The sequence below is a fragment of the Magnolia sinica genome, chromosome 1, assembly GCF_029962835.1.
Source record: "Magnolia sinica isolate HGM2019 chromosome 1, MsV1, whole genome shotgun sequence".
NCBI lineage: Eukaryota > Viridiplantae > Streptophyta > Magnoliopsida > Magnoliales > Magnoliaceae > Magnolia > Magnolia sinica.
Genome location: NC_080573.1, coordinates 111738283 through 111761345, shown reverse-complemented (window position 1 = coordinate 111761345; position 23063 = coordinate 111738283). Strand labels below are relative to the sequence as shown.

The 23063-nt window shown below is 42.9% G+C and overlaps 1 protein-coding gene across 4 annotated transcripts in view; it reads left to right on the top strand.

Annotated features, from left to right (window-relative positions):
- The window catches only part of LOC131254156 (beclin-1-like protein), a 45655-nt gene that overhangs the window by 16150 nt on the left and 6442 nt on the right, over positions 1-23063 (top strand). For all 4 annotated transcript variants that reach the window (XR_009175504.1, XM_058255161.1, XM_058255171.1 and 1 more), the window contains exons 8-9: positions 19306-19374; positions 19760-19909. Coding sequence is in view for 3 of the 4 variants with exons in the window: in XM_058255161.1 (XP_058111144.1) it covers positions 19306-19374; positions 19760-19909 (219 nt within the window). In the remaining variant the exon portion in view is untranslated. The remainder of the gene's footprint in view (positions 1-19305; positions 19375-19759; positions 19910-23063) is intronic.

The following is a 23063-nucleotide window of genomic DNA, read 5'->3' as shown; positions in this document are numbered from 1 at the left end:
GGAGGGCTGAGACTTCGGCGGAACACGACGCCTCGACCTTACGTCGGATCGTCGTCAAACTTGGAGAGATTGGAGGTCTCCCCTGTTCGACCAAGGGCTAGGTGTCACTTTGGGGAGGCGGGCTTCCATCACACGTGCGGCCAACCCACCTGTGCATGTGCGTCACCCTCGGGTCACCATCTGCACGCAAGAGCTTTTTCCGGGTAAGGATTTCCTCTGTTTTCCTCTTTTCATTCTTATTTCCTAAACCCTAGCCTTAGTTTGCATTAACCTTAATTTATTTGCTCCCTTTTTTCACCCTAGGGTTCTTTGAATTGAGATTGGGGAATCCCTTGGATTAGGGATTGTTTGCTATGCATGTGTGGTTGATTTCTATTTCCCTTTGAGCATCGTTTGGTCCATAATTTTTATTGATCCAGCCCTAACATGTGTAGGCCTGGACCTGTGCAAATTCCCCTTTACTTGAATGTTTGAACTTTTGTGTGGGATGTGAAATTATTATGTGATCATTCTGCATTAGTCTGATCTAAGCCTGAGTTCTTGCATATCATTATTAAATTTCACGTCCAGCATCAAATTTGGTATCGAAGCTTAGGGTTCTTATAGGGGAATACATTAGATGTTAGGGTTAGTTTGTTTGAGTCCTTCATGCCTCCAGTTTATCACATGTAGCTTTTAGGAGTCCATAGTCCCTTACTTTGTCACCTATATTGCTTGATTTTAATAAACACTGCATAATTCCCTCATATAGAGTCTCATAGGATCATTTAGTCCTATTTAGTTACATATGGTCGCCCTAGAAAGTCCTTAGGTGGAGTTAGCAAGTGTATGCCCACACGTACGGGTCGCAGTTTTGGTTTGCACCCTATACTAAACACGGATCAACTGTAAGAATCATTGAACAAGTTAACTTAGCAAGTTGATTCTTTGAGTAAGCGCTTAGAGCAACGCATAGATCAATGCCTTGACCAATTTGAGAATTGCGTTACCCAAATAGAGGCTTTCCTTGGGGCAAACCCCACCATCGGGGAAGATGTTCAATCTCAGGCAGGTGGTCGGGAGGTTAGACCAAGGAATGGAGGCGGCCAAGGAGTTGGTCATCGGTGCGCACTTGTGCTCCCACCCCGCGAGGGACACCATGACCAATATGACTCAGATGCGCTCCTCCGAATAGTGCAAGAATTCAGGCTTAGATCAGAATAATGCAGAACGATCACATAATAATTTCACATCCCAAACAAAAGTTCAAACATTCAAGTAAAGGGGAATCTGCACGGGTCCAGGCCTACACATGTCAGGGCTAGATCAATAAAAATTATGGACCAAACGATGCTTAAAGGGAAATAGAAATCAACCACACATGCATAGCAAACAGTCCCTAATCTAAGGGATTTCCCAATCTCAATTCAAGGAACCCTTGGGTGAAAAAAGGGGCAAATAAATTAAGGCTAATGTAAACTAATGATAGGGTTTAGGAAATAGGAATGAAAAAAGGGAAACCAGTGGAAAACCTGACCCGGAGAAAGCTCCTGTGTGCAGATGGTGACCTGGGACTGACGCATGTGAGCAGGTGGGCTGGCCGCACATGTGATGGAAGCCCGCCTCCCCAAAGTGACACCTAGGCCTTGGTCGGCCACAGGAGACCTCCAATCCCTCCAAGTTTGACGACGATCCGACGTAAGGTTGAGGCGTAGTGTTCCCCTCCACAGGTTCAGATTCTACAAGCTGGTTGTAGGGGGATGAATAGCTGCAAAAGGTTGGAAAATTCAAAGCAATAATGATGGTAGAAGATGAGATATATGGATGGGAGAGGGTAGGGACGGATGGGGATAGATGTGGCTTCACACCATGTAGTTAGCCCTTCGAAAAGGGAGGGCTTCGCACCCACTTTTGAATTCTTCCACAACTCACTAAGAGAGCAGAAAAATAAAGCAGGAATTTTTATTAAGCTTCAATGAATCAAAAGAACTATAAGGGGTGCCTATTTATAGGGAAAACTCTATACCCCAAAAACTCGCACCATGTGCGCAACTTATTACTTAGTGATGAAGTAAATTAAAATAAAAATTAAATAAAGAAATCTAAAGCATTCACGATGTTCTAAATAATAACAATAAGCAAAACCTAAAATATGAAATCAATCTGACGAGTGGGCCACGATCATGAGATCTCATGATGGGCTTTTCTTGATTATCGGGCCCACCCTTTTGAATCAAAACTTCGTTTTCTAGCTAGGATGCCCTCCTTGGATGTCGTCATTGAGCCAGATTGACGGTGGGGCCCTCCTTCGTACATACGTGCGTAGGGGGGGTGGTGTGCATGCATGTGTGGACGGCATGCGGGCATGCGTGTGCACGATGTCCTCATCAACTCTCTCCGGCTGTGAAGAGTTCGCCATTGGCGAAATAAAACTCCTAAATTGCTCTAAGATGTCAGGATCAAGTCTCTAAAGCTCTTCCTCAGTGAGCCACGTGCTATCTGAAGCTGGGTGTGACTTCCATTTAACTAGGTACTTCTGAAAACCGCCATCCGACGTGGAAATTATCGCATCGTCCAAGATAACCTCTATTTCCTCTGTGGGTGTGTGAATGCTAGGTATGAGAGGCAGAGGCTGGGAAGAAAGGTCAGGGAGAGGCCATGGAGCAAGGGGCAAATCTGGGGAATTAGGATGGGTGGGTGAAGGGCCGGACAATGTATCAGTGGGTCCCTAAAAAGCAACTAGATCCTCCACATTGAATGTGGAACTAATTCCCATGAAAGTTGGAAGATCTACCTCATACGCATTGAGACCGTTTCGTTTTATAATTTTAAAGGGTCCAACGTTACGCGTGTATAATTTGCGAACGGTTCCCGCAGGATACCGCTCAGGCTTGATGCAGACTATCAAAGAGTCCCCAATATTGAATTCTTTGAAACGTCTATACTAGTCTGCAGAAAATTTGTAATGTTCATTAGTAGTGATCTTACGCCTGATTTCTTGATGCAATGAATGTATGTGATGCGCAAAAGACTCTGATGGCCCATGGGACAATGACATAGGGACAAGGTCAATATGCTTCCTAGGCTTGTAACCAGTAACAACTTCAAAAGGACTTAGACCTGTGGACCTATTAACAGAACTATTGAATGCAAACTCGGCTATAGGTAGTATGGTGTCCTATGTCCTGGTATACTCCCCCACTAAACATCGTAGTAAACTCCCTAGGCTCCTATTAACCACCTTAATCAGGTCATCAGTTTGAGAGTGGTAGGCAAAAGAAAATTGGAGCCTAATATTCATCATGTGCCATAGTGTCTTCCAAAAGTAACTCATGAATCGCACGTCACGATCAGACACTATGGTTTTTAGTAACCCATGTAATTTGATGACCTCATTAAAGAATAGCTTGGCAACGTGAGATGCGTCGGAGGTCTTAGAACAAGGAATGAAGTGGGTCATTTTAGAGAAACGGTTCACGACAACAAATATGAAATCATGTTTCCGAATAGTCTTGGGAAGTCCAAGCACCAAGTCCATACTGATGTCCTGCCAATGGACGAATGGAACTGGCAAAGGTGTGTATAATCTTGTATTCTGTTTCTTTTGCTTTGCCAGTTGACAAGTACGACATTACCCTATAATTTTGGTCACATCTCGCTTGAGGCTTGGCCAATAAAACCTATCCTCCACTAGGGCAATGGTCTTGTCTCGACCGAAATGACCCGCAACCCCTCTTGAATGTAACTCCCAGACAAGAAAATCGTGGAGGGAAGTGCGTGGTATGCACAAGCGGTCACTCCTAAACAACTATCCGTCTAAAATCAAATACTCACTACTAGCTCCTAACGGACTCTCTAACAACAACGCGTACACAATTCCGAAATCTGGACACTCGGAATACTCTTCTTTGATGCGCTCAAGGCCTGTAACTTTAACACTCATGGTGTTGAGTAATGTGACTCGACAACTTAACGCGTCGTCGGGCTTATTCTCTACACCGGCCTTGTGCTTAAGCACAAAAATGTACTCTTGAAGGAATTAAACCCACTTGGCATGCCTAGGGTTTAATTTCTTCTGAAAGTTTAGATATCTCAAGGCCTCATGATCTGAGAATAAGACGAATTCTTGCTGCAATAGATAATGACGCCAATGATGCAGAGATTACACTACCGCTTAGAATTCCTTGTCATAGGTGGAATATCTTTGTTTCGCCTCATTCAGTTTCTCATTAAAAAAGGAGACTGTGTGCCCTTCCTGACTAAGCATTCCTCCTATGCCGACTCCTGACGCGTTACATGCGACTTCAAAAGCTTTTGAAAAATCTAGAAGTCGCGTAACTGGAGCTTCGGTCATCTTGACCTTTATCTCATTGAAGGCCTTTGAGGCGGCCTTTGTCCATTGAAACTCTTCTTCTTTTTTTTATGCAATTTGTGATGAGAGCCATAATGGAACCGAAACCTCGAATGAACTGCCTATAGAAGGTGGCTAAGCCGTGAAAGATACGCACCTCATGAATATTGCGGGGTTCAGGCCAATTGACGATGGTCTTAACCTTCTCGGGATCCGTCTATACGCCCTCAACTGACACAATAAAACCTAAGAAGGTCCAACTACTAGACAAAAACGCACACTTCTTTAGGTTGGCATACAACTTCTCGGCCCGAAGGATCCCACAAACCTGCCTCAAATGGTTGAGGTGTTGCTCCTTGGTCATGCTATAAATCAAGATATCATCAAAGTATACGACTAGGAATTTCCCTATGAAGGGCCTTAACACTTGGGTAATCATACGCATGAAAGTGCTTGGGGCGTTAGTTAACCCAAAAGGCATAACTAGCCACTCGTATAGCCCGTCCTTTGTCTTGAACGCCGTCTTCCACTCATCACCAGGGCGTACACAGATTTGGTGATAACCACTCTTGAGGTCAATTTTTGAGAAGATAGTAGCATTGGCCATCATATTCAACATGCCATCAAGACGCGGTATGGGAAACTGATACTTAACTGTGATTTTGTTGATGGCCATACTATCAACACACATCCTCCATGTGTCATCCTTCTTAGGTGTAAGAAGAGTGGGCACGGCACATGGGCTCATGCTCTCTCGAATGAAACTCTTCTCTAGGAGCTCATCAATCTGCCTTTTCAACTTAGCATGCTCCTTTGGGTTCATTTTGTAATGCAGTAGGTTTGGTAGAGTCGCCCCAGGGATTAAATCAATGGCATGATGTATATCCCTCATAGGGGGAAGCTCATTTGGTAGATCCTTAGAAAAGACATCACGAAACTCATGCACTACCTGAACGGCCTCGGTGGGTAACTCTACGCTAGTCTTTGGTATACTCTCCCTAGCCACAAGGGCGTATACCATCGCTTCCGCCTCCGTTTCTCACTCAAAATCTTTGGCATTTAGAATATGGAGCGGTTTGGACTTGGACTTGGACTTGGACTCCTTCACTTCTTTTGAGCCACTTACACCACTCTGTGTGATAGACTCCTTTCCAATCGTACTCTTGGGTGGCAGAGGGTTTAGCTTGACCTTCTTGCCCTCAAACTAGAATGTACACACGTTTGAACGACCAAATATGGTGACATCCCTGTCGTAGAGCCATGGTCTACGCAGAATAATATGGCCAACGTCCATGGGAACAACATCACACTTAAGCATATCTTTATAAGATTCAAACTGAATAGGAACAAGACAATGATACTGGAATGAAGGTTTCGTCAACCCAGGAAACTCTGTAGGGTTGAGGACGAGCTTCCAGCTTCAAGCCCAAACGGCTCACAGTGCTAGTCAATGCCATGTTGGCATAACTACCAGTATCTATGATTAATTTACAATTATTTTCTCCACATTTTGCATAAGTGTAAAAGATCGTGTTGCGGCGCTAGTCATCAGTGTTCTTGGCTTGAGTCAAAGCACAACGCACAATTGCGAGGGTCGCAGACTCTTGCGCTCCCTCTTCTTCATCACTAGGGGTCTCTACGGGCTCATATTCTTCCTCTTCGCCATCACTCTCTAGGGTCACTACTTCTACCTGCCCATCAATAAAGAATACTTTGGTGCCCTCTCCTATGCTGCACTAGTGAGCAAAATGACTAAACCCCTGACACCTAAAATACCTAGTGGCTCCACTTCCCTGTGAACTAGACCTGGCAATTTCTTTACCCTTATCATCCTTGGACCCAGGCTGCAAATTGTTGGAAGGTTTGTTTTGATATCCAGCGTTAGGTTTAGCCCCAGAGGGATTGGCCTTAGTACTAGAATCGCGAAAATCAAACCGCCTTCCCACAGATGCTTTGAGATATTGCACGACGTCCAACACTACTTGATACAACTGTTCGATGGTGTTTGTCTTTGGCGAGCAATTCTCTCCTAATGTCAGGACGGAGGCCCGTTTTAAAATGAGCAAGGGTGAGTACGGGGTCCTCATCAACCTCACAGAGGATCAAGCACCTTTCGAATTTCTTAATATAGTCAGCAACACTCATGGAACCCTGTCGAAGAGACTGTCACTCAATCAACCGCATGCAATAAGAGAAAGGGAGGTACTTCTCTTTCAACGTTTCTTTCATTTCTCCCCGATGGACTATTGGGAGTTCCCTCGCTCTTTCTTTCTTTCGCTCAACCGTCGCCTAAAACATCTTTGCTTGGCCCACAAGCTTCATCTTGACAAATTGGACTCGTCGAGCATTCGACATGTCATACCACTCAAAATAGTGGTCCATATCCGCCAACCAATCTAAAAAGGCTTTTGGGTCCAAGTGGCCATCAAACGTAGGGCCATCTACTCTAACTCCGTTGACGAGTTGCGCATCTAGGTCATATTGGTCATGGTGTCCCTCGCGAGGTGGGTGCATAGGTGCATGCCCATGACCAACTCCTTGGCCGCCTCCATTCCTTGGTCTAACCTCCCGACCACCTGCCTGAGATTGAACATCTTCCTCAATGGTGGGGTTTGCCCCAAGGGAAGCCTCTATTTGGGTAACGCGATCCTCAAATTGGTCGAGGCGTTGATCTATGCGTTGCTCTAAGCACTTATTGAAAGAATCAACCTGTTGGGTTAACTTGTTCAATGATTCTTGCAGTTGCTCCATGTTTAGTATAGGGTGCAAACCAAAACCGCGACCCGTACGTGTGGGCATACACTTGCTAACTCCAGCTAAGGACTTTCTAGGGCGACTATATGTAACTAAATAGGACTAAATGATCCTATGAGACTCTATATGAGGGAACTATGCGGTGTTTATTAAAATCCAGCAATATGGGTGACAAAGTAAGGGACTATGGACTCCTAAAAGTTACATGTGATAATCTGGATGCGTGAAGGATTCAAACAAACTAACCCTAACATGTAATGTATTCCCCTATAAGAACCCTAAGCTTTAATACCAAATTTGATGCAGGACATGAAATTTAAATATGATATGCAAGAATTCATGCTTAGATCAGACTAATGCAGAACGATCACATAATAATTTCACATCCCACACAAAAGTTCAAACATTCAAGTAAAGGGGAATCCGCACGGGTCCAGGCCTACACATGTTGGGGCTGGATCAATAAAAATTATGGACCAAACGATGCTCAAAGGGAAATAGAAATCAACCACACATGCATAGCAAGCAGTCCCTAATCCAAGGGATTCCCCAATTTCAATTGAAGGAACCCTAGGGTGAAAAAATGGGCCAAATAAATTAAGGTTAATGCAAATTAAGGCTAGGGTTTAGGAAAAGGAATGAAAAGAGGAAATCCTAACCTGGAAAAAGCTCCTTCGTGCAGATGGTGATCCGGGGCTAACGCAAGTGCGCAGGTGGGCTGGCCGCAAGTGTGATGGAAGCCCGCCTCCCCAAAGTGACACCTAGGCCTTAGTCGACCAGGGGAGACCTCCAATCCCTCCAAGTTTGACGACGATCCGACGTAAGGTCGAGGCGTAGTGCTCCGCCGAAGTCTCAACCCTCCTAGAGGTCCAGATTTTGGAAGCTGGCTGTAGGGGGATAAATAACTGCAAAAAGCTGCGAAATTGAAAGCAATAATGATGGTAAAAGATGAGATATATGGATGGGAGATGGTAGGGACAGATGGGGATAGATGTGGCTTCATACCACATAGTTAGCCCTTCGAAAATTGAGGGCTTCGCACCTACTTTTGAATTCTTCCACAACTCACCAAGAGAGCAGAAAAATAAAGTAGGAATTTTTATTAAGCTTCAATGAATCAAAAGAACTACAAGGGGTGCCATTTATAGGGAAAATCCTATACCCCAAAAACTCATACCATGTGCGCAACCTATTACTTAGCAATGAAGTAAACTAAAATAAAAACTAAATAAAGAAATCTAAAGCGTTCACGATATTCTAAATAATAACAATAAGCAAAACCTAAAATATGAAATCAATCCGACGAGTGGGCCACGATCATGAGATCCCATGATGGGCTTTTCTTGACTATTGGGCCCATCCTTTTGAACCAAAACTTCGTCTTTTAGCTAGGAGGCCCTCCCTAGATGTCGTTATCGAGCCAGATCGACGGTGGGGCCCTCCTTCGTATATACGTGTGTAGGAGGGGTGTGCGTGCACGTGTGGACAGCGTGCGGGCATGCATGTGCACGATGTCCTCATCAACTATTCGATACAGGACAATTAACCACTTGCTCTAAAAGCTCTAATTGTTAGAGTATGACAAATTAATCCCTCTCATAACCCAGGCCCCACATCTCATGGGTTAAGATCTCGGCCGAACCCCCTTCGTGAGCCCCAAATCACATAGGCCGCCCTCCCTGAGTGTGTCCCCGCATCCTACGAGCTACCCCACTCAAGCCTGGTGTGAAATGCGCATTAATCACCCCGGGTAAGGAGTCTCGAACACGAGACCTCCCCCGTAGGCCCCAAATCGCATGGGTCACCCACCCCGAGTGTGCCCCTGCATCCAACAGGTGACCCCACTTGAGCCCAGTGTGAAAATGCCCCTACATTAATCACCCCCGGTGAGGAGTCTCGAACATGAGACCTCCCGCTCTGATACCAATTTGATGCAGGACAATTAACCACTTGCTCTAAAAGCTCAAACTGTTAGAGTATGGCAAATTAATCCCTCTCATAGCCCAGGCCCCACATCTCATGGGTTAAGACCTCTGCCGAACCCCCTTCGTGGGCCCCAAATCACATGGGCTGCCCACCCCGAGTGTGTCCCCGCATCCTATGGGCTACCCCACTTGAGCCCAGTGTGAAATGCGCATTAATCACCCCTGGTAAGGAGTCTCGAACACGAGACCTCTCCTGTGGGCCCCAAATCGCATGGGTCACCCACCCTGAGTGTGCCCCTGCATCCAACAGGCAACCCCACTTGAGCTTAGTGTGAAAATGCCCCTGCATTAACATGTATTTCCACACTCCCCCTTAAGATGGAGCATCGATATTGATCATGTCCAGCTTGGAATACATACAAAGAAGATAATGGTGATCAACATGGGCCGTTTCTCTCCCTCAAACATAACATATCATGGTATAAGATCTTCGATTGTTGGTTGTCTATATAATGTAGTTTGGACTTTCTTCGTTCGCTGAATCTTCTCTTCAAATAGGAGGCCATAACCAAACTCGACAATCATTAAGTCACCAACTCATCATCCACATGCAAACTACTCTCACAAACTGGTGCAACATTGCACAATAAATGAGTGAACTACACTCACAACACCTGAGAGAATATACACACAATAGCATGTGAAGACATGTGAAAACTTCTGGATAGGTATCCTACATTTGAACTGAATTCTTTCTGGTTAAAGAATCTATTGACTCTCTCCCAATTGGTTGGACCGTAGGTGTGATGATTTACTTCACGGGCGAGGTCTCTGGTTCAAGTCCAGGATGGCCTAGCTGCGCCAGGGAAAAGAATTGAAGAAGCATCTAACTCCTTCATGCATGCTCCACTTGGCTTGGGGGGATATAGCTCAGTTTGTAGAGCTCCGCTCTTGCAATTGGGCCGTTGCAATTATGGGTTGGATGTCTAATTGTCCAGGTGATAATGATAGTATCTTATACTTGAACCAGTGGCTCACTTTTTCTAAGTAATGAAGACATGTGTGCAACAATATCTGAGTGAATTATACTCCAACTAATTGGGCCGTTGCAATTATGGGTTGGATGTCTAATTGTCCAGGTGATAATGATAGTATCTTGTACTTGAACCAGTGGCTCACTTTTTCTAAGTAATGAAGACATGTGTGCAACAATATCTGAGTGAATTATACTCACAACTAACAACGAGGGCCTAATAAAGGAAGAGATGATGAACGGGAAAGGAAAGCTCCACTAATAAAAATCCCCCGTGTCAAGTTGAGTCAAGTATTACTTGAATAGTTTGTGTGCGCAGTACCTTTAAGAACAAAACGAGAACGTTAGCTACACAATCACCATCAACATGATTCTGCATCGAATTTCACATCCCCATAACACTAGAACATGAAGGAATAAAGAAATTCCAACAAAAACTCAAAAAGGGCCAATGACACCCATTTCTCACAACAACAAAAAAAAAAACGTCATAGGACACTGAAATCTCAATAAAACTTCATGATTCTTGTTTTTGGTGATTGCACATGATTTGTCGCACCTGCTCCATGTGGAAAATCTGCTTAAAAAACTACAAAAAAATAGCACAGCAAGAAAATTGAAATCCAAACTTTTTTTGATTTTTCTCTATTTTTGATGAAACTCTACAAAAAACTTCTCCAAAAAATGCAGAAAAATCATCAATATTCTTCTAAAAACATTATCTTTCAGATATCATAATTTTCAGCTTCAAATGACTGCCTATCTGTACCTTGCTGTTGTCATCCGTACGTATGGACGACGTCAGCAGTGGGCCCCATTGTCGTAAGCTGCGATCAGATCCACAAACACCTCTGATACTAGGTGGAAGTTGATTGAAGAAACCTACAAGAGGAAGTGCAGAGAAGGGCTAGGGTGTGTAGTGTATATTAGTTTAATGACTAACACACAAATACACACACACACACACACACACACACATATTAACTTGAAAGAAACATTACAATGCTCCACAAGAGTACAAAACATACATACACACAAACACAGTTACATGTATTTCCACAACTCGGGTTTCTTTCGTTTAAGGAATGCTTCAAATCGTATCCAGGCCTACACTGCTCTGAGTACTTATGAGGGTTGATGGGTGATTATGCCATTTGTGCGATAGTGCAAATCCGATATATATATATATATATATATATATATATATATATATATATATATATATATATATATATAAACTTGAAAGAAACATTACAATGCTCCACAAGAGTATAAAACATACACACACACACAAACATGGTTACATGTATTTCCACAACTCGGGTTGCTTTCTTTTAAGGAATGCTTCAAACTGTATCTAGGCCTACACTGCTCTGAGTACCTATGAGGGTTGATGGGTGATTATGCCATCTGTAGGATAGTGCAAATCCGAAGCAAATTGATGTCAAGGGAAGGATACATGAGCACTCGAAATGGGGCCCAAAAATTTCTGCACATGCAGCCTTTCTTCTTTGTTGAGTTGGTAGTGCTCGTCCTTGGTGATCAACATAGGCCTTGTCTTTAGGGTCTGGAACGGATATGCCAGGCCCGCTTGGAAGCAGCCCACTAGAATTATGTTCAGATAGACAGATGGGTTATGGTGGTCCATCATGAAAGTGAGGTCGTGGAGTCTGCTATAAGTGGCGAAGTTGTCTACCTAGGTTGAAGCCTACAACCAACACATGATCCAGACCATTGAAATCGTGAGGTACCTAGCGATCAATGGTGGAGATTAGTGTGGCCTCAATGAAGCTTGCATCAAACTCCTCGGGTTGGAAAAAATTCATCCTTGAGTTCCTTATCCACAGGAACTCTAACCCTATACGTGATTCATAATTTATGTGAATCAAATGGAACATATACGAACACTGCTTGTTCTCTTCGCCAACGACATTGATGATGCACTTAGGGTGCCAAGTGGTATAGGAAGTGTAATGTAATGTATTTAATCAGTGAGTGTGCACTCTTCTTTGTACTCCTCAGGAGTATGCAATAGAACTCTTTTCTAATAATACAAAAAGGGTGTGTTAGGGCTTTTAACCCTACACATGATCGTCCCTCTTTCCTAAAACTCTTCTCTCTTCTCCCTTCTTTCTTTCTTCTTTACTTCTCATTTCTTCTTCTTTCCTCTTCCAAACCGCACCAACCTACTTGGTATCAGAGCCTCGAAAGTCCACGTTGATTGGCGTTACAGGATTTTGCTGGCGTCAACAACCATACAGTTGACATCAGCTATTTTATGATATGTACGGGTTCTTTATGATCGGGGAGAAGATGGTTTGATAGATCTTGAATTTAGAGGAATTGTGGTGATTTTTGTGGGGGGTTTTTAGAGCGCGTTTAGGGTATGTTTCACTCGTTTTTCTTCTCCGGCAGAAAAGCCCGAAATTTGAATTTTCTTCAGTTTTTCCTAAATCGGTAGTTGTTTTCTTGGATTCCCTTCACATGTTGGTTCGTATTGGCTATGTTTAACTCTTAATGGAGGTATTTCTGAGAAAGGAAGGGATTTGGGGATGTCGATTATGCCATTTTTGAGTCTTTGGGGGCCTGGCTATACATTGGATCCCTTTGTGTGCTAGTTGTTGAACTTCATGCATGAGGTGATATTTGGACTAAGTTTCGGTTATTGAATAGTTTCCTCTTTCTTGCTTTTGGACCCTTGGCCCCCCCATCTGGTAATGCTTTTCTTCAATCTGATGATTGTCCCTACCTTGTGGCCTTCTTATTGAGCTACTTTTCTCTTAGGTTCTTGTGTGTGGACTCCCATGGAGGACAAGATGTCTTCAGGATCCGGTTTGGGACCTTTGGATTCGCATCCCTTGTTGATTACAACAGTAAAGTTGGACGGTAACAATTACTTGCAGTGGGCACAGTCTGTAAAATTGTTTTTAGGAGGAAGAGATAGATTATCGTATATACTGGACGAAGCCTTGGATTCTACAGATGCAAATTTCAAGTCTTGGACAAAGGAAAACTACCAAGTCACGGCTTGGCTGCTCAACGGTATGGAACCAATTGTAAATAATTCAGTTATATTTTTAATGATGCAGGACAATTAACCACTTGCTCTAAAAGCTCGAACTGATAGAGCATGGTGAATCAATCCCTTTATCTCATAGCCCAGACCCCTCATCCCATGGATCAGGAGCTTGGCCGAACCCCCCTCGTGGGCCCCACTTCATATGGATTCCGCTTCACACAAGCCACCCGCCTCACACGGATGGGGTCCGCCTCACATGGGCCGCCCACCCCGAGTGTGCCCCTGCATCCCACATGCCACCCCACTCGAGCCCAGTGTGAAAATGCCCTGCATTAATCACCCCGGTGAAGAGTCTCGAACATGAGACCTCCCACTTTGATACCACTTTGATGCAAGACAATTAACCACTTGCTCTAAAAGCTCGAATTGATATAGCATGACAAATCTATCCATTTATCTCATAGCCCAGGCCCCACATCCCATGGATTAGGAGCTCGACCGAACCCCCCTCATGGGCCCCACTTCACATGGATTCTGCTTCACACGAGCCACCCGCCTCACACGGGCCGCCCACCCCGAGTGTGCCCCTGCATCCCACAGGCCACCCCACTTGAGCCTGGTGTGAAAATGCCCCTGCATTATTTAACCTCAGCTAAGAAGATATGGGACACCCTTCATGATTTATGCTCAGAAGCACAAAATATATCACGAAAGTTTACATCGATCTCAGCCATTGGAAGGTTTCAACAAGACTCAAGATCTCCGAAGGAGTATTTCTTCGCTCTCTGAGGTGTGGGATGAGTTGGATCTTTATCATCCCCTCCCTCTAATTGTACCATTTACCATGAATATGTATGGAAGCAACGTGAAGATACAAGGATTATGCAAGTTCTTGCTGGTCTCAACCCTAAATATCATGGGGTTCGAAGACAAATAGTCATCATGACTCCTCTTCCATCCTTGACGACGATTTATGCCATGTGCCAAAGGATTACTACATCTTTTTCTTCTCCCATTGTCTCACCAGATTGATCTACGTATGTTGCTGGGGACCAATCTTCATTTAGCTATGATTCTCGAGTTCCTGCATGGAGTACTCAAGGACGTGGACGAGATTCTAGATCGAGCACCAGGGGCAAAGGCCGTGATGTTGATCGTGGCCGTGGTTGATGTGGACACAATCATGACAAATCTCGTTATTGCATTCATTGTGGGGGCACCAACTATTCCATTGATCGTTGTTGGGAACTTCTTGGTTGCCCATCTTGGGTGGGTGTGTCCTTAGCCGGCAAGGGTGTACATCGAGTTGAACCAAGTTGAGCTGGCCTCAGCTCGACTCGGCTCGGCCACTAGCTGATCTCATCTCGAACTCGACTCGGCTCTGTCCTTGAGCCTGACTAGCCAACTCGGCTCAGTTTAGTCAGCAGCTTAGGCCAGTTCGAGCCAAGTTCGCCATTGCAGCATTTCCACAAACACCTGGACTGCACCTTCAAAATCCCAGTCTTTGTAAAACAGAAGCAATGGTTTTACAGGTATTTTATTAAACACCTTCTAAGCAACATAAAAACCAAGAAAAAAAAAGGGTATTTGTTTCATGTACATACCTTCCTTGCCACCAGCCACACTTCGTTGAGTCATTTCATCAAACACTTGGTGAGCAACATCAATAGCAAAGTAACTGAGTCACCGAACTGGTTCGATCCGAGTTCGATTCGAGCTGGGGCCAGCTTGAACTCATTTTTGAGCTCAAAAAATCAGCTCGACTCGGCTCGAACTCAGCTTCGAATTGAGCTTTTTTTAGTCAAGTTGAGTGAGCTAACCGAGCTAGCTCGGTTCATGTACACCCCTATTAGCCGGTAGTCTACACCAGTTATGAAAAAACTTCAGAGCCGATAACAATAAAGAAACCTCTTGCAGGTGATTCTGTTGTCCTATCTTGTGAGGCCTATGACGCCTTGATGCGACTACATGTACGTGAAGTTCCTAACACTTCCATAGCCTCCATAGCCCAATCAGGTACCACACTTCATGTAGCCACTCCTTCCTCACGGGTCATTGACTCCAGAGCCAACTTCCACATGACCTGTAAGACTCATCTATTTGGCTCCTATTTTCCCTCTACTCAGTTACATTCCGTTACACTTGTTGATGGAAACCAAACATTTGTATCTGGATCGGGTCCCATCACCATCTCTCCTACTATGCACTTATACTCAATCTTGCATGTTCCTAGCTTCCCCTTAAATCTATTACCCTTAAGCTCTCTTACGAAAATTTTGAATTGCTCAATGACTTCTTTATGTCTTATTGTGTTTCAGGACTCCCAGACGAAGCGGACGATTGGTGGGGGCCATGAACGTGGAGGAATTTATTTCCTTGATGATGCACTTGTTATAGCTTCTAGTGCTTTGTCCTTAGATAAGGACTCTGTGTCCCGAAGGCGTTGCCGTTTAGGGCATCCATCATTATCTAAGCTCAAACTTTGTTCCTCTCCATATCTGTATCAAAATCTTTAGCATGTGAAACTTGTGAGTTCTCCAAGCAATACTAGGTTGTGTTTCCTCCTAGGGTATCTAAGAGGAAACCCATCCCCTTCGAGTTGGTTCACTCGGATGTTTGGAGACCTGCTCCTGTCACACCTCTTTTTGGATATTAATACTTTGTTACATTTATTAATGATTGCACAAGGATGACTTGGGTTTATTTTCAAAAATCCAAGAATGAAGTTTTTGATATGTTCAAACTTTTTTACAATGAAGTGACTAACCAATTTCAATGCCCCATCAAAGCTTTGCGTTCTAATAATGGGGGTGAATATATGTAGAATGCCTTTTTGTCTTTCTTGTACGAGCATGGTATCTTATACCGCACATCATGTCCTCAAACTCCTCAACAAAATGGGGCGGCTGAGCAGAAGAATCGTTATCTCCTTGAAGTCACTTGGGCTCTCATTCTGGGTATGAATCTTCCAAAACGGTTCTGGGATGAGCCTTACTTATTGTTGCCTTCTTGATTAATCATATTCCGTCTCGAGTATATCTCACAAGTCTTCATTTGAACTTTCGTACCCACGGGACAAACCTTTTCCCTTACCCCTTAAAGTATTTGGGTGCATATGTTTTATTCAGCTCCTGGATGGGAGTAATGACAAGTTGAGTCCTTGGGCCATAAAGTGTGTTTTCTTAGACTATTCCAAGTCTCAGAACGGGTATAAGTGTTATGATCCTTTGACCTGTAAGAGGTTTATGTCCATGGATGTCATCTTTTTTAAAGAAATTCCATACTTTTCTACTGAAGGGAGATCTATGCATCATCCGCCTCATAGTCAAGGGAAGCTTTTACACTCTAATTCAAACTCCACTCCTCTCCTGGCTGTCTGTCTCGATAATGATGTAGTTCTTCCCTCGCTTCCTCCAAAGCCTATACTTATGTATCATTGGCGAGCTAAACCTTCTACGGATCATCAACCCACCACTTCATCCACTACTTCTGGTGGTTCAGGTATAATCCCTTGATCTCAACTTCATGACAACCTACCGATTGCTTTACGTAAACCTCGCTCATGCACAAAGCATACCATTAGTAATTTTGTTTCCTACCATCATCTTTCACCTTTCCTCCAATCTTTTATAGCTTTCATATCTTCATCTACCGTCCCGCATAATCTCAAGGACACCTTGTGTAGCCCTGAATGGACTAAGGCTATGATGGACGAGATGCAGGCACTTGAAAAGAACAAAACTTGGGAGCTGGTTCGCTTACCTGAGGGCAAAAGAACTGTTGGATGCCGATGGGTATACACCACCAACTTTCGCCCTCAAAGTTCTATTGAACAGTATAAGGCACATCTTGTTGCAAAGGGCTTTCCTCAAACATATGGTGTGGAATACTTGGAGATGTTCTCTCCAGTGGCCAAGCTCAACTCTATTCGTGTGCTTATCTCTGTAGCAATGAATCTATCATGGCCCTTATTCCAAGTAGATGTGAAGAATGCCTTCTTACATGGTGATCTTGATAAGGAGGTATATATGGACCAACCACCTGGTTCTTCCATGCCTCATGGTCCTCACGATTCTCCCTTGTATGTTGACTACAAAAGTCTATTTATGGTCTCAAACAGTCTTCCCGTGCCTCGTTTGATAAGTTCAGTCATGCTCTTTTGGACTTTGGATTTATTCGCAGCCAGGTTGATCACTCCCTTCTCATTTGTTGTCGACCCACGGGAGTTATGGTCCTAATTGTCTACATGGATGATATTGTATTGTCAAGAGATGACACTGAAGGAATGGTGGTTGCTAAATCTTTTCTCAAAACCCACTTCGAGATCAAGGACCTAGGGACCCTTTAGTACTTCTTGGGGATTTAAGTTGCTTGAACGAAATCGAGAGTAGTGCTCTCTCAAAGAAAATATGCTCTTAATTTGCTCTCAAATACTAGGATGCTAGGCTGCAAACCTGCTGCAACGCATATGGATGCTACTATGAAATTTGTCCCTGACGATGGTGCTCCTCTCTTTGATCCTAGGATGTATCGTCGATTGGTTGGTCGGCTTATTTATCTTACTATTACTCGGCCGAATCTATCTTATGTTGTGGGGGTTGTTGGTCAATTCATGCATACCCCCTCGTACAACGCATCTGACGGTCGTGTATCGAATTCTTCGGTATCTCAAGTTTGCTCCCAGGAAAGGTCTGCTTTTTCAGCAGCATGATTATCTTCATCTTTCGGGTCACTCTGATTCTGATTGTGCTGGCAATTTAGATGATCGACAGTCCATTTTTGGGTATTGTACGTTTGTAGGTGGCAATCTTGTCACTTAGAAGAGCAATAAGCAATTAGTAGTTGCACGATCATTTGCCAAAGCTGAGTACAGTGCGATAGCTCATGCCACATGTGAACTTGTTTGGCTTCTCACCCTCTTGCAAGAACTTGGCTACAGTCATTCCAACCCCATTCCTTTGCATTGTGATAATCAAGCCGCCATCCACATTACCAGCAACCTAGTATTTCATGAGCACACAAAACATATTGAAATTGATTGTCACTTTATTCGGGAGGAGGTGGCTAACAAAGAGATTGTTACTCCCTTCATTCACTCTAGAGAACAACTAGCTGATGTCCTCACCATGTCTCTTACTCGCGATGCTCTTATTTGTCTTACTGGCAAGTTGGGCATGATTAACATCTATGCTCCAACTTGAGGGGGAGTATAGGAAGTGTAATGTAATGTATTTTATTAGTGAGTGTACACTCTTCTTTGTGCTCCTCAAGAGTATGCAGTACAACTCCTTTCCAATAATACAAAAAGGTGTTAGGGCTTTCAACCGTACACCTGATCGTCCCTCTTTCCTAAAACTCTTCTCTCTATTCTCTCTTCTTTCGTTCCTCTTTTCTTCTCATTTCTTCTTCTTTCCAATTCCAAACCGCACCAACCTACTAGCAGATGGTGGAGGCAAAGGATGCAATGGTGATAATGGTGGATCGAAGTGATGACGGCAATAAAGTGATGGTGGACCTTGACACTGATGATGTCATTGTAGAAGTGATCAATGATGATCGGGCCGATCTCTTCAGGTTTCTGGTTGAGAATTGGGCCTTTAGTGAGGTCCAGATCCCAATATCACACATCAGTTACATCTTCTAGATTGAAGTTTGCTCCATTCAGGATAGGTGATCGGCTTAGATGAATTGAATGGTGACAGATAATGACAATGGTGGAGATGATGATGGTGGTGGTGAAGATGGCAGTGATGACCAAATGGACACAAGTATCGTGATCAGTCATGCTGGGTGTGACTCTTCTTTGATGCCATTTGATGATGGCCATGTGTGTCTCTACAACGACTGATATAGACTGCATCAAAACCCCTGTGAACAGTAGCTGGTTTTCTAGTTAGTGCTCTTCTAAAAAATTATTATTATTATTATTATTATTTTATTTTTATTTTTATTTTTATTTTACGCATAATGTTGGAAAACCTAAATATTCAGAATCATTTGCTAAGATTTTTTTGGTCCAATGGAAACAATGCCATTAACAAGGCAATCATCTAAATTTAACTTGAAAGGTTAGTTTTTTCCACAACATTTCATCAACTATTTCTCTCAGGAAGGCTGATATTAGGATAATCCATTTACATGTTTCTATTTATGCATTTCTGTATATGATATTTGTTAATAGTTTCTGCAGACCAATTTTCAGCATGAACTGGTTATTGGAAATTCCTAAACATCTTTAATTCAGATATCGTATAAAGATTCTTCCAAAGGGAAGTTACCCACGAATTGTGGATGGTAACGACACATATGAGCTGTGAGCACCCTCGTTTTTTTCCTTACATTCTTATACGTCAAAAAGTATAATAATGTTGTTTTACAAGCATTTTTCTTCTTTGTATTTGCACCATCCATTATGGAATTTTCATTCCAGATTGTTTTACTTTTGCTATGGTATGCTCATCAGTCAGTTCCAGTGACAGTAGGATACTGTATCAAGTAACCCAAATTTCATTTTCCATCCACTACAACCAACCCCCCCTCTCTCTCTGAAATTGACCTTTCATCAGTGCAATTTTTGAATACTGTCATACATTCCTCAAGCTTGTGTGTGTGCGCGCACGTGTGCATATGTTTGTCTGTGCACGCGCATGTGTGATGTTTTATACGAATGTAAGCCATAAGAACTGGTTGGTTTTCAGGTTTGGTCCCGTGAATTTATTCTGGAGCACTCGCTATGACAAAGCAATGACCCTGTTCTTGACATGCCTCAAGGAGTTTGCTAAGTTTGCAACTTCCAAGGATCGAGAAAACAACAAACGGCCAAATGATATTTTCAAGCTCCCTCATGAGTGAGTTTTTCTCATCATTGACAATCATTCTCAATAGTATCTAACAATCAAATTATAGTTTGGAAAGTTTTACTGCTCAATTAAGCACCCAGGTGGGTCATCTACTTCTTCATTGTGCTGCAAGCATTTGATTTCACTTCAACCCTGCCATTTTTTTCTTTTCATCGAACTTCGTCTCTGCTATATATAACACAAGTGCGAGGGGCAAAAGCTTACATGCAATTAGTTTTCTGAATAACTAAAAGGATGAGCATGAAGTAATTTGGAGAAGCCCTATGGCCATGCGGCCGTTGGACAATGCTCCCTTTCCCTTCACAATGAGAAAAACTTTGATACTCTGGTAGAGTATGATGTTGATACATAGGCATTAATTTGTATTAGGTTCTTTATAATGAATTCAAAATAAACTTACAAATCATGGGCCTTAATTGGATGTCTCTTAAACAGAAAATTGCATTTAATTAATTTCTTAACTGGCCGACTGATGGATACCGGATGGACAGTCAAAATGAAAGCAGTTGAGAGTAAACAAATGTTCAAAATTCAGAGGTAGGATAGTTAACCAACCTGAATCTTTTATGATGAGCTTTAAAGTGGGTCATATGACCTGGACAGTTTAATTGAGTTAACATCTTCAACATGTATGATTTCAAAGTGCCCTGGTATCAAGCTTCACACTGCCAAAGTATCTAACAACTCTCCTTTTATATCTGCCTCTCCACCCATCTCCCACATCTTGAGAACCCCTTCTCATCCAGTGTTCGAAATATCGGTATTGCACAATGTATCGCACCCTTGGGATACAAATATGTATCGGTTATCGCATGGGATATATCGTTTGTATCGCATAATTTATCGCACTTTTGGGAAACATGGGGAAACATTAAGATAATTGTTGATTTTTTCAATGAAACTTCAGGGATTATTTAAAAAGACCCTAATACACACTTTTAAATCATAAAATCTCAAAAAAGAAATGGACATAATAGGTTTCCTTTGTATATTGTACTAAGATATGCGCTGTGCGATTGAACTATGACAACTATATTCAGTATCCACCCCATCCATCCGTTTTTTCATATCATTTTAGGACATTATTCAAAAAAAATGAAGCAGATCCAATAATCAAGTGGACCATACCATAGGAAACAATGATGATTGACCATTAGTGGGCCACAAAAGGTTAGATCAAGCTGATAATTGTTTTTTCTCCTCATTCAAACTTATGTGAAGTTATCAATAAATTAAGTGCCTAATAAAATATAGGGAAAATCAAGGTGCACCCTAAAAAGTTTTTAATGGTACTGTGTTCAACTACCATTGTTTCCTTGAGTATAGTCCACTTGAGATGAAAAATAAGATAGATCTAACGATCAAGTGGACCGCACTGAAAAAAGTAATGGGGGGATTAAACGTCTACCATTGAAACCCTTTAGGGGTTCACGGAAGTTTTGGATCAATATAAAATTTGTTTTTCCTCTTAATTCATGTCTTTGTGACTTTATGAACAGATTGGATGGAAAATAAACGTTATGGTGGGCCCTACAAAATGACTCTTGCATTTAATCCCATTGACATTTAATGCTTAGTGCATTTTAATGCAAGCTTATTATTTGGTGTGGTCCACTTGAGTGTTGGATATGCCTCATTTTCGTACTCATACCTTAAAATAATATGAGAAAAGGGATTGACGGTTTGGATGTACAGATACATCACGGTGGGCCCGACCACAGACCTGCCCATTCGGAGCTAGGGACGGGCGGGGGTAGTACGCAATCCGCGTCCTCGTGTGGTACACCAGCCAATCCGCTTCCTTTTGGACCAGATTTAATGTTATATGGCCCCACAATAATATATTTATTATATCCACACCGTTCAACCATTTGGAGAGATTATTTTAGATCATGAGCCAAAAAATAATTAATATCCAAAGCTCAAGTGGACCACACCACAAATAGCAGTGGGACAGTGATTCTCACTGTTAAAACATTCGTAGGGCCCACCATGACTTTTATTTTCCATTCAATCTGTTGACGAGGTCACACAGAGCTGGATGAAGAGGAAAAATAAATATCATATTTATCCAAAACTTCTCTGACCTCAAAAGGGTTTCAATGGTAGACGTTCAATCTCCCACTATTGTCTGTTGTTTGCAATGTGGTCCACTTGTTATCTGGATCTGTCTTATTTTTCGTCTCAAGCCTTACAACGAGCTCGCGAAATGGAAGAACGGTTTGGATATAACGCATGCCTTATAATGGGACCCACAACACTTGATGACGTCAACACTCGGTGGTGTGCGGTACACTACCCAACCCAAAATCACTTAAAGAGCGCTCGGACGCTCTTGTTTTTCGACGCAGAGAGGGTTCCGGCCTTCCGGAACCCTAAAATCTCGCCCAAATCCAAGAAATTTCAGATCTCACGATGATTTCTCGACATTTCGGAGAGGATTTCTCCGGATTTCGCTTGGATTTCTTCGGACGTCGATAGATTTCTCTCCTGTGACCTGGAAATGTCGACCACGGCCTGATTCCTCGCCGGAATCTCCAAAAAAGGGGGAAGTTGAAGAAATTTTGCAGAAAATCCTACTTACCTGTCGAGTGGCCCACCTCCAGCCAGATACACTCCGATTTCTTCTTCTTTTTTTTTTCTAATTCAATTTTTTTTTTTAATTCTCCACAAGCCGGATCCAATTTTCTGTCCGTGCATTTGTCTCCGACGATAATGGAGAGGAAATCTCGCCATATCGTCGATATATCGTGCGATATCGACGATATATCGGCCGATATTGAGATTTTGAATTTTTTGGTATCTTCCGGTGGTTATCGGGGGTGTATCGTCTCACAGTGGTGCGATACCGATAACATCGGCCGATAGTATCGATATTTCGAACACTGTTCTCATCTCTCCACGTGCATTGCATGTGCCATATCTGGCTAGCATAAAATACACAGTATCTTATAGTATCATCACAGTCCTGCTGCTTTAGATGTGTATGCATATATATGTGTATGTGTGTGTGTGTGTGTTAAGTATGATGCCCAGATATTTGTATTGCGCTGCAGTATTTGTGCTCATATAATATGGTACTGCTAACTGATGCAAGTAGCAGTGCAACATGGACAGGTTGGGTTGGGTTGAGGGTCAACTT